At 39.7% G+C, this 15,481-nt stretch overlaps 1 protein-coding gene across 2 annotated transcripts in view; it reads right to left on the reverse strand.

Moving 5' to 3' along the window:
• Positions 1-15,481, reverse strand: part of LOC117299855 (pre-mRNA-processing factor 40 homolog B-like) — a 35,484-nt gene that overhangs the window by 2,873 nt on the left and 17,130 nt on the right. For both annotated transcript variants that reach the window (XM_033783420.1, XM_033783421.1), the window contains exons 10-21: positions 14,866-14,965; positions 14,640-14,704; positions 13,752-13,824; positions 12,986-13,077; positions 10,345-10,604; positions 9,159-9,292; positions 8,357-8,471; positions 5,601-5,692; positions 4,523-4,639; positions 3,511-3,648; positions 2,356-2,451; positions 999-1,091 (exon numbers count right to left, since the gene is read on the reverse strand). In XM_033783420.1, the coding sequence (XP_033639311.1) occupies positions 999-1,091; positions 2,356-2,451; positions 3,511-3,648; positions 4,523-4,639; positions 5,601-5,692; positions 8,357-8,471; positions 9,159-9,292; positions 10,345-10,604; positions 12,986-13,077; positions 13,752-13,824; positions 14,640-14,704; positions 14,866-14,965 (1,375 nt within the window). The remainder of the gene's footprint in view (positions 1-998; positions 1,092-2,355; positions 2,452-3,510; positions 3,649-4,522; positions 4,640-5,600; positions 5,693-8,356; positions 8,472-9,158; positions 9,293-10,344; positions 10,605-12,985; positions 13,078-13,751; positions 13,825-14,639; positions 14,705-14,865; positions 14,966-15,481) is intronic.

The following is a 15,481-nucleotide window of genomic DNA, read 5'->3' on the forward strand; positions in this document are numbered from 1 at the left end:
TGTCAAAGACCAGTGTTCTCACTTGGTGTATCCCATCAAAGCATAAAATAACAAGCATGTGAAAATTTGGGCTCAATCGATCATTTAAAAACACCCATGTTGGACCAGATAGGAATAAAAGACTTAGAAGTCTTTATTGTTTTAGTGAGAAATTACTTCTTTCTCAAAAACTACGTTACTTTCGAGGGAGTCGTTTCCCACAATAACTTATACTATCAACATCTCTCCGATGCTCGTTACCAAGTCAGTTTTTAAGTTTATGTTTGTTTTAAGTAATTATCAAATGTGTACCTTCCCTTTCACTTATTAAAACCAGACATCCCAATGCATAAAAATATAAATGAGGACAATGTAGTTTAGCTAAAATTGCAAGTACAAATTCATACAGGAAAAATACCTTGAGGAAAAATTCATGTTCCCCCCCCCCCACCCCAAAAAGACAAACAATGCATTACTACAGGTAAATTTTTTTTAACCAACCAACAAAACAGGAAAATACACACTGAAATAAATTATTTCTTTCAATTTAAAGACATCACACAGTAACTTGTCCAGTTGAGTTAACTGGCGCAAGTGTGTCATCTGCTCTTAAAAACCGGCATAATATTAGTAAGGTTGAACAAAAACAAATGTACAATAGATTTGGACACACAGCTTACATGGTACAAAGATGGTCCTGGTGGAAAACTTCCCATTGAAATATTTTGGCCTAAACTCTCAAGTTTAAATAAAAAAAGGTAAACCAATCATTAGTTTCGATCTCGCAAATGTCCCAAACGAGATGTTTGAAAGCATGGAAGGCATGTTTTTCCAACTCCTATGGCCGATTAGAAAAAAAACTTTCACAGGTTTGCTATTTCAAGTGTATGCAAAGTTATGGGATACTGGTCTTTGACAATAACCAATGGTGTTCAGGAGCTTGAACCAGCAAGAAAATCACTGGTGTTGTACTCTAATCTGTCCTCATGTGATAAATGGAGAGCAATGATAGGACTTACGGAACGTGATCTGGAGCGTCTGCTTCGGTGTTTCTTCTTCTGTTTAGAATGTTTCCTGGAGCTGGCTTTGGAATGATGATGGGCACACGCCTCCTATAAAAAAACAAGGGAAGCAACTATACTTTTACAAATTGTAAATTTATTAAAGCCATTATACACTTTCGGAACAGAAACAAACAAAAAATAGTTCACAGATTTACAAATAACTTCACTTGAAATATTATTCCATGAAATGCTTTACTTTTTGAGAAAACATTAAAACAATTATCAATTCTCGAACTACGAGAATTACGGATTTATAGTAAACACATGTCATGACACGGCGAAACGTGCAAAAACAAGGTAGGGTTTCCCCATTATTTTCTCCTGACTCCGAAGACCGATTGAGCCTAAATTTTCACATGTTTGTTATTTTATATAAAAGTTGTGATACACTAAGTGTAATACTGTTTACTGAAAGTTTCCGATGGCTTTAACATCTACTCAAAATAAATGAATAAGTCATAACATTTCAAGACTGATCATTCTGTTTTCTTTACATTTTGGTGGCGATCAATTTAAAGTAATTCATAAATTAAGAATAAAGAAGGCTAAGACCAGGGCCCAATTTCATATAGTTGCGTAAGCAAAAATTTTTGCTTAAGCAACAAATTCATTGCTTAGTAAAATCAGACTACCGGCCAAGACTCCACTCAATTGTTATGCTAAGCAAACAACAGCTAAATACCAGTCACAAGCAATGTATATGGCATGAAATTTTGGCCAGTAACATGTGTAAAATAAGCGAGCAATTTTCATGCTTAAGCAAATTTTTGGCTTAAGCAGCTCTATGAAATTGGCCCCTGATCATACTTTGGTGACACAACGATCGGTACACACCATTCTTTTCCAAATGCTGCTTGGTTTTGCATGAACCAGACTTTATGATTTTCAAAGTTATTCATATCAATCTGAAAGTAGGATTTGAAACTTTGCATGGTGGAAGAACAACTTAAGGCCCGGTCCCACTGCAGTGATAACGAGAACGATAACGATCACGACGCAAAGAGAGCGCATTCTATTGGTTGAATTGCTCCACGCAGAATACGCATACGCTCATTTTACAAATAGAACGTGTTCTCTTTGCGTCGTGATCGTTATCGTTCTCCTTATCGCTGCAGTGGGACCGGGCCTTAAGAGAGGTTTTTAGTAATACCATGGGAAATCTCTTTTTAAGTAGTGTTGCTTCTGAAAAGAATTGGTGGTTAACAACTCAACGTTCCGATTAGTATGCTCTGATCATTCTCAACAATCTGAAGAAAAAATACCCAAATAATTTCGACATGAATAAATCTTAGAGGATGTGATGGTTACATACCTCCAGTGTCTGAATGAACTCTTTAAATAGTCGGATTCTCTCTGATTCAACTGTGATTCCGTCGAACGCAGACTCATTAACAAATCTATCACGGACCTGAAACAGGGATATTATTAAAATTGTGTAAAAAAATTAAATATAAAATATGAACATCAAAATATCAATAAACCACAAGGAAAATGACCGGGAAGATTTGTGGTTGGAGAAAGAGAAACTGACCAGAGTGGGATTCGAACCATTGACCTCCGGTTTAAAGCAAAATTATGGAATAGTCTTCCGGGCAAGCTCAAAACAGTGAATTTATTTAAAGACACTGGACACTATTGGTAATTGTCAAAGACTAGCCTTCACAGTTGGTGTATCTCAACATATGCATAAAATAACGAAGCTGTGAAAATTTGAGCTCAATCGGTCGTCGAAGTTGCCAGATATTAATGAAAGAAAAAACACCCCTGTCGCACCATGGTCACATGAAGTTGTGTGCTTTCAGATGCTTGATTTTGAGACCTCAAATGCTAAATCTGGGGTCTCGAAATCAAATTCGTGGAAAATTACTTCTTTCTCGAAAACTTTGTCACTTCAGAGGGAGCTGTTTCTCACAATGTCTTATACTATCAACCTCTCCCCATTACTCGTAATCAAGAAAGGTTTTATGATAATAATTATTTTGAGTAATTACTAATAGTGTCCACTGCCTTTAAGACAAAGTTAAAAACACATTTACTTTTGCAATAGCCTTCAGTACTTCTTTCTGTATCAACTAAATTTTGCTTTTGTAATTACTTACTTTCTGTAATCTCTATTAACTTTTATCTCAAAGCGCATAGAGACTTCCCTGTGATTGTGATATGCGCTTTACAAACAATGGTTCATTACTATTATTATTATTAAAGTGTTGGCACTCTTCAAACTGGGCTATCTGGCGCTATGTTGACGTCTTCCTATTTTGTCATCTTTTTTTCGGGTGAGAGTTTACAACTTAACGTACCACCAGAGGCCTGCTTTGATTTTTAAGACAAAGCTCCGTTAATTGGTGTTTGACAAAAACTGAAATGAATAACTCAATATCAATTATTCAAAATGCAATATCACTTATAATGTATCTCTCTTTTCAAACACTTATAATCAAAGGATTTAATCAGGGACTAGACGTACATCATCCCAGTTGGAGTTGATGTCTAGGGGCGGTGCCGACTGTTTGAGCATGGATTTGAAGGCGCCCTCTTTCCTTCGTTGCTTTCTGGCTTCCTCCTTCTGTCTCTCCTTCTCTCTAGCCTCCGCCTTCTCGATCAACTACAAAGAAAAAAAACAAAACATTGTATTTGTAAAAATAATAATAATAATGAACGGCATTTATATAGCACTTCACACATCAGTCCCGAAGCGCTTTACAAAAATTAATGAGTAAACAGGTAAGCTTTCAGTTTTCAAAACTGAAAACTTACCTGTTTACTAATTAATTTTGGGGAATGGGGAAAAAAGTCCCACTTCTCTTTTATCTCTTCGGTCTCCTGACGATGACAAGAGCACGCTGACTCCGCGGCAGTGCAGTTAAAACTATCCTAGAAGCTAAGTAGTAGTCCCAGCCAATTTCCTATACTTTCCGCCCGGGTAGTAGTTAAAAAGCAAGACAGTTGTAAACCAAACATATACTGATACCCCACCATGCAATGCCTCAAATCCGATAATGGGGACTTTGTGAAAGCAGACATTCTGATGTGGGCAAGTTTCCTAAAGATAACTCTAAACCTACACCACCCACTTTGGGCCTTTCTCATACCTCGGCTTAGGCTCTGGCTAAGGCCTTCACGCTGCATACGCAGCATGGCTTTTTATCCTGCATTTTGGTGCAGCGCGTATTGCACGATCATCAGCACACAGAGCCTAGAGCCGGAGCCGGAGCCCGAGCCGGAGCCTAAGCCGAGGTTTGAGAAAGGCCCCTAGTGTCATAAACGATCGTAGCCTGAACATCTGACATCACACTTTGAGGCTCATGAATATAAATGCCAGTTACCAGTCTGACTGGATAAAGCCAGATGTACCTTTAACCTTGCATTCATTTCACATGGAGATTTGCAGTCATTTCACACAAAGATGTACACATTATCACATAGTAAATAAAACAGTATCTCAAGTAAAGCCCAAAGTCTTTGCTAAACAATCTTACACTGTTGAAGGTGAGTTTGATATTTCCGGCGTCCAGGGTGGAAGCTCTCTTGTCAGTACTGATCGACGTCGCAAAATCTTCAAAGGATGTGTTGATCTCGATGGACATTGCTCTGTCCTGAAAGACAGGGGGGGGGGGAAAAATCTGTTAAAACCACGACACAGGTAAAACTATCTTGTCCTTCACCCTCGGCAAGCCTTGCACGTATTTGAATGACAGGCTCTGTTTAAAATATGTGCAATTCTGTTTCCCTCACGTGACCAATGCATGTTGGAACTTGAATTTCACACAAACTTTCCAATATGTGCGAGACAAGGATGGTGTACAACACACAAAAGGGGGGGGGGGGGATGCTTTTAAGACCATCTTATGGCTAATTGGTTAATCGAAGGCAGTGTGTTAAATTCTTCATTAGTCCTTCAAAAAAATTCTCTCAAAGGCACTGTACACGTTTGCACGTTTGGTAATCTACTATCGTCATTATAAGACCGTGTAAGTTTCTCACCAATCCTGTAACGTTCCTTTAAGACTTATCGACCTTGGACACTATTGGTAATTGTCAAAGACCAATCTTCTCACTTGGTGGATCTCAACATATGCATAAAATAACAAACCTGTGCAAATTTGAGCTCAATTGGTTGTCGAAGTTGCGAGATAACTATGAAAGAAAAAACACCTTGTGCCTTCAGACGCTTGACTTCGAGACCTCAATATCTAATTCTAAATCTGAGGTCTCGAAATCAAATTCGTGAATAATTACTTCCTTCTTGAAAACTACAGTATTTCAGAGGGAGCTGTTTCTCACAATGTCTTATGCTATCAAACGCTCCCCAAACCAAGTATGTTATTGTGCTAAAAATTATTTTGAGTAATTACCATTAGTTACCATTAGTAATTACCATTAGTGTCCACTGCCAACACATCTTAATATCAACATCAGCTCTGTAAAATGGAGTGAGGAACCCAATCTGTTTTATTATTAATTGACACACTTATAATTTATTTCCTGAACCCCCCCCCAAAAAAAAACAATATATATATTTAAAAAAAAGCAAAAAAAATAAAATTGATTACAAACCTTCAAGATGTCTTTAATTATCCTCTTCTCGTCATGGAAACGAGACTTGAGGTCCTCTACGTAAAACTTGAAGAGATCCAATGGAGTAGATCCTGTAGGAAAAAGGAAAACAGAAAATAATATTAGTTAAAGTTCTAGAACAAATACCCTTTTGGTATTAGTCATTGCGTCACAATGTTGGCAGCTTCACCTATTTTGTCAATATCTTTGTTCAAGGTGCCAGTCAGAAACCATACAACTTGTAATTGTTGTATAACCAGGGATCACACCAAAGTTTACGATACAACATGGGGAGTGGCAGTAGAGGGGATTCATACAATACGTAATGCGATCAAGCAAAATGAGTCGACCCAGGTCATTAATTGTTTTTGTTGTACATCTGAAAAGAGCATGATCTTTGCTTTAATACTGTTAGTAAATCATGGGGCGATAGGTCATTTTCCCATGCTGGACCCACACTCTGGAATGATTTACCTCTTCAAACTCGCAACATTTCTGGTCTCAATACTGTCATGGTCCAGAGTAAACGGTCCAGAGTAAATATCCGTTTTTTTAAAATAAGCGTTAGGATTACAGTAGCAATGAAGTAATGTTTCTTTATTTAAGTATTTAATACTATACGTGTAGAATGTTATAGATTTCCTTAGTGGGGCGAGCACACATACTTTAAGTTTGGGGTGAGCAGTCACGCGTGTGTTAAACTCGTCAATCGGTTGGAACTTTTCTTCGTACGCCACACAAACACCTGTTTTGCAGACATGAACAGAATATTGGAATTCGCAGAGTTTGGAGAATGCTGAGAATTCAGGATTCGCTACATAAGGAAGGATTGCGGCCATCCCAATCCCTCACATTTTTATTTCTTCAGTTTCGGGGCGGAGGTCTGCAGAGTAGCAGAGTTGAGTGGGTGGAGAATTCCCTCTGAGTATGCCCACGTTGGAGCGGCATTTTTAATTGCCGAACTGTGATGTTCGACATGTGTTAGTTTCGCCGTTCCTGCACGGATCAATCCGTGAAGCCTCCAGTAAAGTTCGTCGCTGCCGAAACCATGCAGTAGGCTGCGGTGGCTCTTCAATGACGGGGAGTTTGCACGTCGACGAGGCGGAGCCGTGAATTCCCGAGAGCGTCGAACTTTACGACACACAGACTCGTGACTTGGGTACTGTGCGAGTTTTCTTTTCCTCCGAGCTGCGGTCGTCGGACTTTGTTGTACCGGTTGCGTGAAGCAACGACGGTACGAAAGCAGAGAGCACCGAGGGGGCCGACCATTTTTCCACACCGGGCTTCATCACATCGCGTACCTTGGAAGGACAACAATCTACGGGGACATTTTCATCAGAATAGGCGAACACTGGTCTTCAGCTCTCTCCGAGAGAGTCGAGGTATATCAGAGGCTGTTGGGTCTTCAACCCTATTGAAGGCTGCTCGCCCCCCGTTTATATTCAATTCATGTCACAACTGGTTAACTGCCTTTTTGTATTGCCTTATTTTTGTTTACGTAATGGTTTATATTAAATTTAATTGAACATACTTGCTGTTTCATATTGTGCTGGTCTGTTTGACTACTTTTGTTACCCTTATTTTCTTAGGGCGGGGTTATTTTTGGAATCTCTGGCCTTTAGGAATTTGGATCGTAACAATACTTCAAGATTAAGTTAAAAACCACATTGTTTAATGTCGCTTATGTGTCATTGTTCTATGTCTTATTTTCCTTGCTGTGTGTGGTTTCCCCTCTTGTACGCCTTGAGCACCTCATTTTGGTGGATTGGCGCCTTATAAATATTCTTTATTATTATTTATTATGAAAAGCCCATGTTGACACCACCTTTGGTCCAAAAGTTTTTAAAGTAGAAACACCAAGAGATGTAAGAGAGTATCTGAGAAAAAGGGGTTTAAAGTCCAGTTGTTTATTGAAATACACATTGGCACATTTTTTTTCAATGCTAATTATTGACCCCTTTTTTATTTAAATTTTTAGGAAGGAAGTTGCCAATATCAATTAAGATATACTTTGGCCTTTAAATAATAATGTATTTTTTGTTGTGGAAAATGTCATCCCTGTTAGAATATTTTCGCTTGTTTATTCATACTGGTGTTTCCGATTAAAGGCAGTGGACACTATTGGTAATTACTCAAAATAATTATTATTACAAAACTTTTCTTGGTAACAAGTAATGGGGAGAGGTTGGTAGTATAAAACATTGTGAGAAACGGCTCCCTCCGAAGTGACATAGTTTTCGAGAAAGAAGTAATTTTCCATGAATTTGATTTCGAGACCTCAGATTTAGAATTTGAGGTCTTGAAATCAAGCATCTGAAAGCACACAACTTCGTGTGACAAGGATGTTTTTTCTATCGTTATTATCTCGCAACTTCGACGACCAATTGAGCTCAAATATTCACAGGTTTGTTATTTCATGCATATGTTGAGATACACCAACTGTGAAGGCTAGTCTTAGACAATTACCAATAGTGTCCAGTGTCTTTAAGCAAGATACTTAACCATAAGCTTCTCTCCACCCAGGGGTAAAATTGGTACCTGTGAGGGCAGAGATGGTTTTTGTGAATGATTAGCTTGGAGCGCGGTAACTCGCAGCACCGGCTGTATACTCCCCAGGGAGCTGAGATGGTTTAAGGAATGATTTAAGGCCCAGTGACCAGGGGTAATAATGTCAGAAGCGCTTTGATACGCCCTTCGTTTAGCTTGATCACATCACACATTATACCAATAAATTAATGAATAAATGTTGGACTTACCGGGATTGCCTAGCATAAGATTAAAACGAGGATCGGAGCTAACCACCGGGAAGAGATCCATCCAGAGTGACATGGAGTGAAGCTGCCCTCGCTCATGCAACTCATCCAGAAGAACCTAACGAGGAGAAAAAAGAAAAAACGAATACAAGATAAGTCTCCGGGCATCAATCTTGAAAAATGTCCATGGCAAATAGAACCATTTTGTCTTCCAAAATACCTCAAGTTGGAAGTCAACAACCCCCAAGTCACTTGTGGAGAAAGTTTTGACACTGTATCCCTTTTCTTTGGCTCTTTGATCTGTTTTCTTCTATAGTGGGGTGCACCCTTCCTCCGCAAGGATAAAGACAGGTGCTTGCTACTCAAATCCAGTGATTCCATTGGATACAATAATATCATTTAATAAATGCAGTGACTAAAAGCTTCGGTATCTGTGTTTTGATTGGTCTTTGCTCTATGGTCCGAGGTAGTGTTTGTGCAGCTGACCAATCAAAACACAGATATCGAAAGCTTACTTTCGGTCGTCTGCATGCTGTGTCCGCGTGTGCATTATGTATACAGGTGTAATGTTGGTATAGATTTGACTACGTATCTCTATGTGAAATGAATGTAGGTGAAATGTGAAGATACACGACGGCTGGAAGCCAGTCTCTGGCGTTGTTCACGAGCCACAAAGTGTGACATCAGATACTCAGGCTAAGTCCCTCCCTGCATTTTCCTGCACCCCCTATCTATAAAGATTAACACACACTCCTTCCTGAACACATTGGACACACTCCTGCCAATAGAAGGCTTGAAATCTTACCAAGAATCCCTCCCTGCATTTCCTGTAGCCTCTCTTGAGAAGCAACCTCTCTCGTTCTTTGTCTTCATCCTCTTCCTTCTCCAGCTGGCGGATGTGCTCCTCAAAGCAGATCAAAGCATCCTCCTTGTCCATAACTGGAGAAAAAAAGACCATAACACTTATTCATAAATAACTCAGACAGTTTCGCTATTTCTATTGGTGTAGAGCGTGTCTAGTGGGGATGTTTAAACCATTGATAATGACCAGTGCTTATAACCGGTTGTCCGCGCTAGTCTTGATGCAAGACGTTTCTTGTTACGGGCGATGCAGGCGCTGTCGGTGAGTTTGCCGCGCTGTGTGTGAAAGGAAAACCAGCGAATATGCACCAAGACTATACACGCATGCGCACAAACGGAACCGTAAAACACACGCGTAAGGACATCGTGCATGTACATACTGAACATACCATGGAGGTGGAAACAGAGCTCAAGCACTCGGAAACGGAGTTTCTTACTTTATTACGCCTTTTATTTTAACCAAAAAGGTATTTATGAATGGGAATCAAAGTGTGTTGAATCGGTTTTCAACTAGTGGTTTAAACCTGCGGAGGCCTGGTTCTAGGTAATTTACCTCGACCTCGTCTCGGTAAAATTATCAAGAACCAGGCCTCGTTTGGATTAAACCACTAGTTGAAAACCTCTTCACCACACATTGATTCCCTTATTTATTTCAACTCTTACAGATTCCAATTTTCTTCACACAGGGGTATAAATGGGTACCTGTGAAGTGTAGTTTGAATCTGTGTTTGGAAAAGCCTTTGAGCGCCACAGGAGCCCGGGGCTGTGTACCTCCCCACTGAGGTGAGAAAGAACAAAGGAATGTAATCGGCCCAATGACCAGGGCGCTAATGTAACAGGCATTGGTACATTATTGTAAACTGGGCAATTAGGGGTGAGAGCTGACCAAAAAGTCTGAAACAGAGATCCAAATTTAGACAGTATGTTAAAATGATGGCATTTCCACCTATTGGTTACCCCCAGGGTTTATACTTCACAGAGCTTTTTAGGAACAGTGCAGTGTCCTCGGCACTAGAGAAGTAAATCAAAGAGCAAGATCTCTCTATATGTGGGGGGAAAAAAAACCCAGCTGAATTTGTTTACAAGGCAGACAAAACAAATCTGAAATTAATAATAAAATTTGTTCCTACTCATGAGTTCTTCGTCTTCAGCGAATGTGGGGTTCTCCATCAGATACTGTTGACAATCCGTCCAGGTCGTTCTGAAGGTCACGTTAGGCATGCTGTCTAAGATGTTATTCATCGAGTCGATGTTCCTCTTCCTCAGATTCTTGGATTCCTCTTTCTCCTTCTTGGCCAGGAAGAAGACGACGTCCTCGTAGAGGTCGCGTCTGTCTCGGTCCGGCACCGCCCTCCAGACCTCCTCGTTTTCAAACAGCATCTCCGATTTCCTGTGGTGAAAAATTACAAGGTGAGCCGTCTGCTCTAGAATGGAAAAAGGTTGCTGGTTTGAATCCCACTCGAGTAATATGCCCCTGGAGTATACAGTGCTTTAAAGGCAGTGGACACTATTGGTAATTACTCAAAATATTTATCATCATAAAACCTTTCTTGATTATGAGTAATGGGGAGAGATGGATGGTATAAAACATTGTGAGAAACAGCTCCCTCTGAAGTGATGTAGTTTTTGAGAAAGAAGTAATTTTCCACGAATTTGATTTTGAGACTTCAAGTTTAGAATTTGAGGCCTCGAAAAACAAGCAGCAGAATGCACACAACTTCGTGTGACAAGGGTATTTTTTTCTTTCATTATTTTCTCGCAAATTCGATGTGAAAATTTGAGCGCGATCGGTCGTCGAAGTTGCGAGATAATAATGAAAGAAAAAACACCCTTGTCACACAAAGTTGTGTGCATTTTATAATTGATTTCGAGACCTTAAGTTCTAAACTTGAGGTCTTGTAATCAAATTCGTGGAAAATTACTTCTTTCTCGAAAACTACGTCACTTCAGAGGGAGCCGTTTCTCTGTTTTATACTATCAACCTCTCCCCATTACTCGCTACCAAGTAAGGTTTTATGCCAATAGTGTCCACTGCCTTTAAATCTGATTGTATAATTAGTGCGAAAACCAAGGATTCAAACTGCCTCTAGCTATCAGGCGATCTCTTTGGTCTAGTTGGTAAGTCGTCTGCTATAGAGTGGCAAGGGTCATGGGTGCGAATCCCACTTGAGTATTATATGCCTCTGGATTTTTTTTTTCACAGGATTTGGGAAACTACTGAGTAAACAGTGCTTGACATCCATTTGGTGTATAGGTTAAACACAAATAATATTCTTTAGAGTGTCGCGGCCGAGTGTTTAAGAGCATCAAATTCAAGTTCTGGTGCTAAGTCACCGGCGTGTGGGTTCGACACCCGGTCGTGACACTCGTGTCCTTGAGCAAGATACTTTACTATAATTGCTTCTCTTCACCCAGGGGTATAAATGGGTACCTGCGAGGGTAGAGGTTGATATTGTGAATGAAAAGCGTTCGGAGCGCCACGGCAGATCAGGCTGTATACTCCTCAGGGAGCTGAGAAAGATTAACGGGATGTTTATTGGCCCTATGACCAGGGGACTAATGTAAAAGCGCATTGATAAGATTATTGTGGAAATGCGCTGTATAAGAATTTGTTATTATTATTTGTTGTTATATATATCCTAAGTAAACTGAAGGTCAATCAAAAACGCTGTCGTACCTTCTGCTAAAACAAAGATTCAAACTGCCCCTAGTTACTGGGCAAGCTGGGTGGTCTAGTGGTTAGACATCTGCTCTAGAATTGCAAGGGTCGTGGGTTTGAATCCCATCCTAATTACTAATCCTATTGAATGTTTTTTGGGGGAAAGACTCAGGGAAAGTACTGAGTATACAGTGGTTGACACACATCAGTGTATGGGTAAATTACAAATGACATTTGGGTTAAAAAAAAGGAAAAGTTGGCAAGATGGGACTTGAACTTGTAACCTCTGGATAACGTGCCGGCGCTCTACAACCTCAATCCCAGGGGTGATCGATCTCACCGCGCCATTTTTTCCCAGCATGCCTTGCTCGATCATAACCCCTGGAATTGGCAAATCTAAATGTGCTATATGCTAGCACATTTCAATGAGCCATAAATGAGCATACATATTCATTATTCAATCTTTTCTACGCGCGCACGCATGTCGCGCGCACGCATGTCTTTCGTCTTAAAGAATGTTTTTGTTTTTGTTTTTAAAAAACGTGTTCGTGTCATAAAAAACGCGCGCGTGATCAACATGCAACTATTATAAAACTATGCGCGCACGCACTTGACATCTAATGCATAACCAATTTCCTGAGCCAATCAGAGTTGTTTCCCAGTACATCCCTGCCAGGGGTTAGTGACAAGAGGTATCGATATGGCGCACTGCCCATGGTAGCGAGGCTTGGGGCTCTATCAAATAGCTCTGCTTACCACAAAATTTGCAAAACCTGATGCATGTAGTCCTCCCTTACGTCAAGTGTAACTCATGGGTTGGCAGGAATTTGCTAAGACAGCTAGCGCAGAAATTCAGCACTTGCTCGGTAAGCAGAGATTGGTGATTGCAAATGCATAATTTGCAATAACTTGCGGTAATTTGCGGTAAGCAGAGCTTACTGGTCATAATGTTAGCGGTCTCCTGATTTTGTCAACATCATTCTTCAGGGTTCTATTCTTCTGACTGGCACCCTTGAACAAGGGGTATTGACAAAACCGGGAGGGCAGCCTGATGTAGGAGTGGGCTGCGAAGCACTGGATTATTGTACACAAGTAACGACCTACTGTCCTACCTATATCGGACGTTGGAGTTCATCTTGGGATGCGTCTCCAAGAATCTCTGGAGGTCTTCTTTAGCCGACTTTGCCTTCACCCGCATCTCTTCCTTAGAAACACAAAGTACAGAAGCAATGTAAACCAAACTGAGGCAGGAAGGGGAATTAGTCGGGCTCGCTTTTAGGGGGTAATACAAATATAAATATAAATACTTGTACAGCACACTGGGAACATGACTTAAAGACAGTGGACACTATTGGTAATTGTCAAAGACTAGCCTTCGTAGTTGGTGTATCTCAACATATGCATAAAATAACGAACCTGTGAAAATTTGAGCTCAATCGGTCGTCGAAGTTGCGAGATAACAATGAAAGAAAAAACACCCTTGTCACACAAAGTTGTGTGTGTTTAGACGGTTGATTTCGAGACCTCAAGTTCTAAATCTGAGGTCTCAAAATCAAACTAGTGGAAAATTACTTCTTTCTCGAAAACTATGGCACTTCAGAGGGAGCCGTTTCTCACAATGTGTTATACCATCAACCTCTCCCCATTACTCGTCACTAAGAAAGGTTTTATGCCAATAATTATTTTGAGTAATTACCAATAGTGTCCACTGCCTTTAAAGATGCAAAGTGAAATAACTGTCACAACAAAATACTTAAGTGTTCAAGCAACTTTTTGACCTTTTGAAATGTTGTAACTTTTATGTTCGCAATTGTATGTTATTGTACACCTTACTGTATTTTCTGTTTATTGTATTTAATCTAATTCTCCTGCTCTTACCTTTTCTTCCTTGCTCCTTTGCACCTTGTAGTTATTGAAGACTTGTTTCTTCTCGCTCAACTTGGTCAGGGCTCTAAAACATGAAATATGATAATACAATGTTTGTTTTAAAAAGAGAAAAAAAAAAGTAAATGGAATAGTGACAAATACCCCGCTGAGTTTAATCTCATTCTTGAATTACAGCTCGGACAACATTTGTTTTGTTTAAAGGCAGTGGACACTATTGGTAATTACTCAAAATAATTATTAGCATAAAACGTTACTTGGTGACGAGTAATGGGGAGAGGTTGATGGTATAAAACATTGTGAGAAACGGCTCCCTGTGAAGTGCCATAGTTTTTGAGAAAGAAGTAATTTTCCACTAAATTGATTTCGAGACCTCAGATTTAGAACTTGAGGTCTCGAAATCAACTATCTAAACGCACAAAACCTCGTGTGACAAGGGTGTTTTTTCTTGCATTACTATCTCGCAAGTTCGATTACCGATTGAACTCAAATTTTTACAGGTTTGTTATTTTATGCATATGTTGAGATACACCAACTGTGAAGGCTAGTCTTTGACAATTACCAATAGTGTCCACTGCCTTTAAGCCATGATGATCTTGACATTGGACCATGGGGTCCAACAAATGGGGTCCAACAAAATTAAGGTTCGAATGGGGGATCCCAAGACCAATCCACAAACTAAGTTTGGGGTTGATATGCAAAGTCCTTCTTAAGTTGTCACTCGGACAACACTTTTTTTTGCCATAATAACCTTGACATTTGACGTGGAGGGTCTAAAAACAATAGGCTTCTGGGGGATCCAAAGACTACAAAAAAATTGATACAAGTAAACAAACAAATTTGTAAACAAGAAAAATTTACTTCTATCATTTATAAACTCACTTGTATCGCGGATCGTTGACGATCATCTTCATGGCCGTGTCCCATGATGCATTGCAGGATACACCCTAAAATGAAATGCAAGCAAAATTTAATTGCAAATTAAGGATGAACTGTTTAGATTTTGTTGGTTCTTAGTCTGAGAGAAAGACTCTACTTGGATGACAATGGGTTTAATAACACTCAGCCTTGAGAGAAGACTAGTCAGAAAAAGAAAGAAATGGGTTACCTTATCTTTGAGCAGTAGTTTGAATGCTTCCTTAGCCTCTTCCTTTGTGTTATAAACAATCTCCTTGACGTCAGGTGTACCTGGTCTGGAGTCACTGGAGCTAATGGTAACACAGAATAGCACCAACGATTCAAATCAAATACAACCAGTTCAGACAGGTGCTCCCAAGTTGAGCCGAACCAAATAGATTTTGAGATTAGGAGTTCACCCCAAATGAATTTCGGTTTCAGACAGGCCAACTTATTGTAAATTGGCAGGAGAAAATAATACAAACAAACACGTCAACAGCGTTGAACAATTATAGCATTTTTTCATAGGTTGCTGAACATGTGGTGAGAAAATAATACAAACAAACACGTCAACAGCGTTGAACAATTATAGCATTTTTTCATAGGTTGCTGAACATGTGGTGATTCTAATCGCAAAACATGCTTTGTGCCTCAGTAAAGCGGTATTACATCCAATATTGTGTATTTGGTAAACAACAGGGTCAACAAAAGATGCCCTTTTTGCCAAGTATTATTGTATTTAAAAAGTTCAAAAGGATATTGTATTTAAACAGTTTGAAAAGGATTCAAACCCACACTCTGATGAATGGGCCGATAGAGCATGAGCC

Source organism: Asterias rubens, chromosome 15 (assembly GCF_902459465.1).
Source record: "Asterias rubens chromosome 15, eAstRub1.3, whole genome shotgun sequence".
Taxonomy (NCBI): domain Eukaryota; kingdom Metazoa; phylum Echinodermata; class Asteroidea; order Forcipulatida; family Asteriidae; genus Asterias; species Asterias rubens.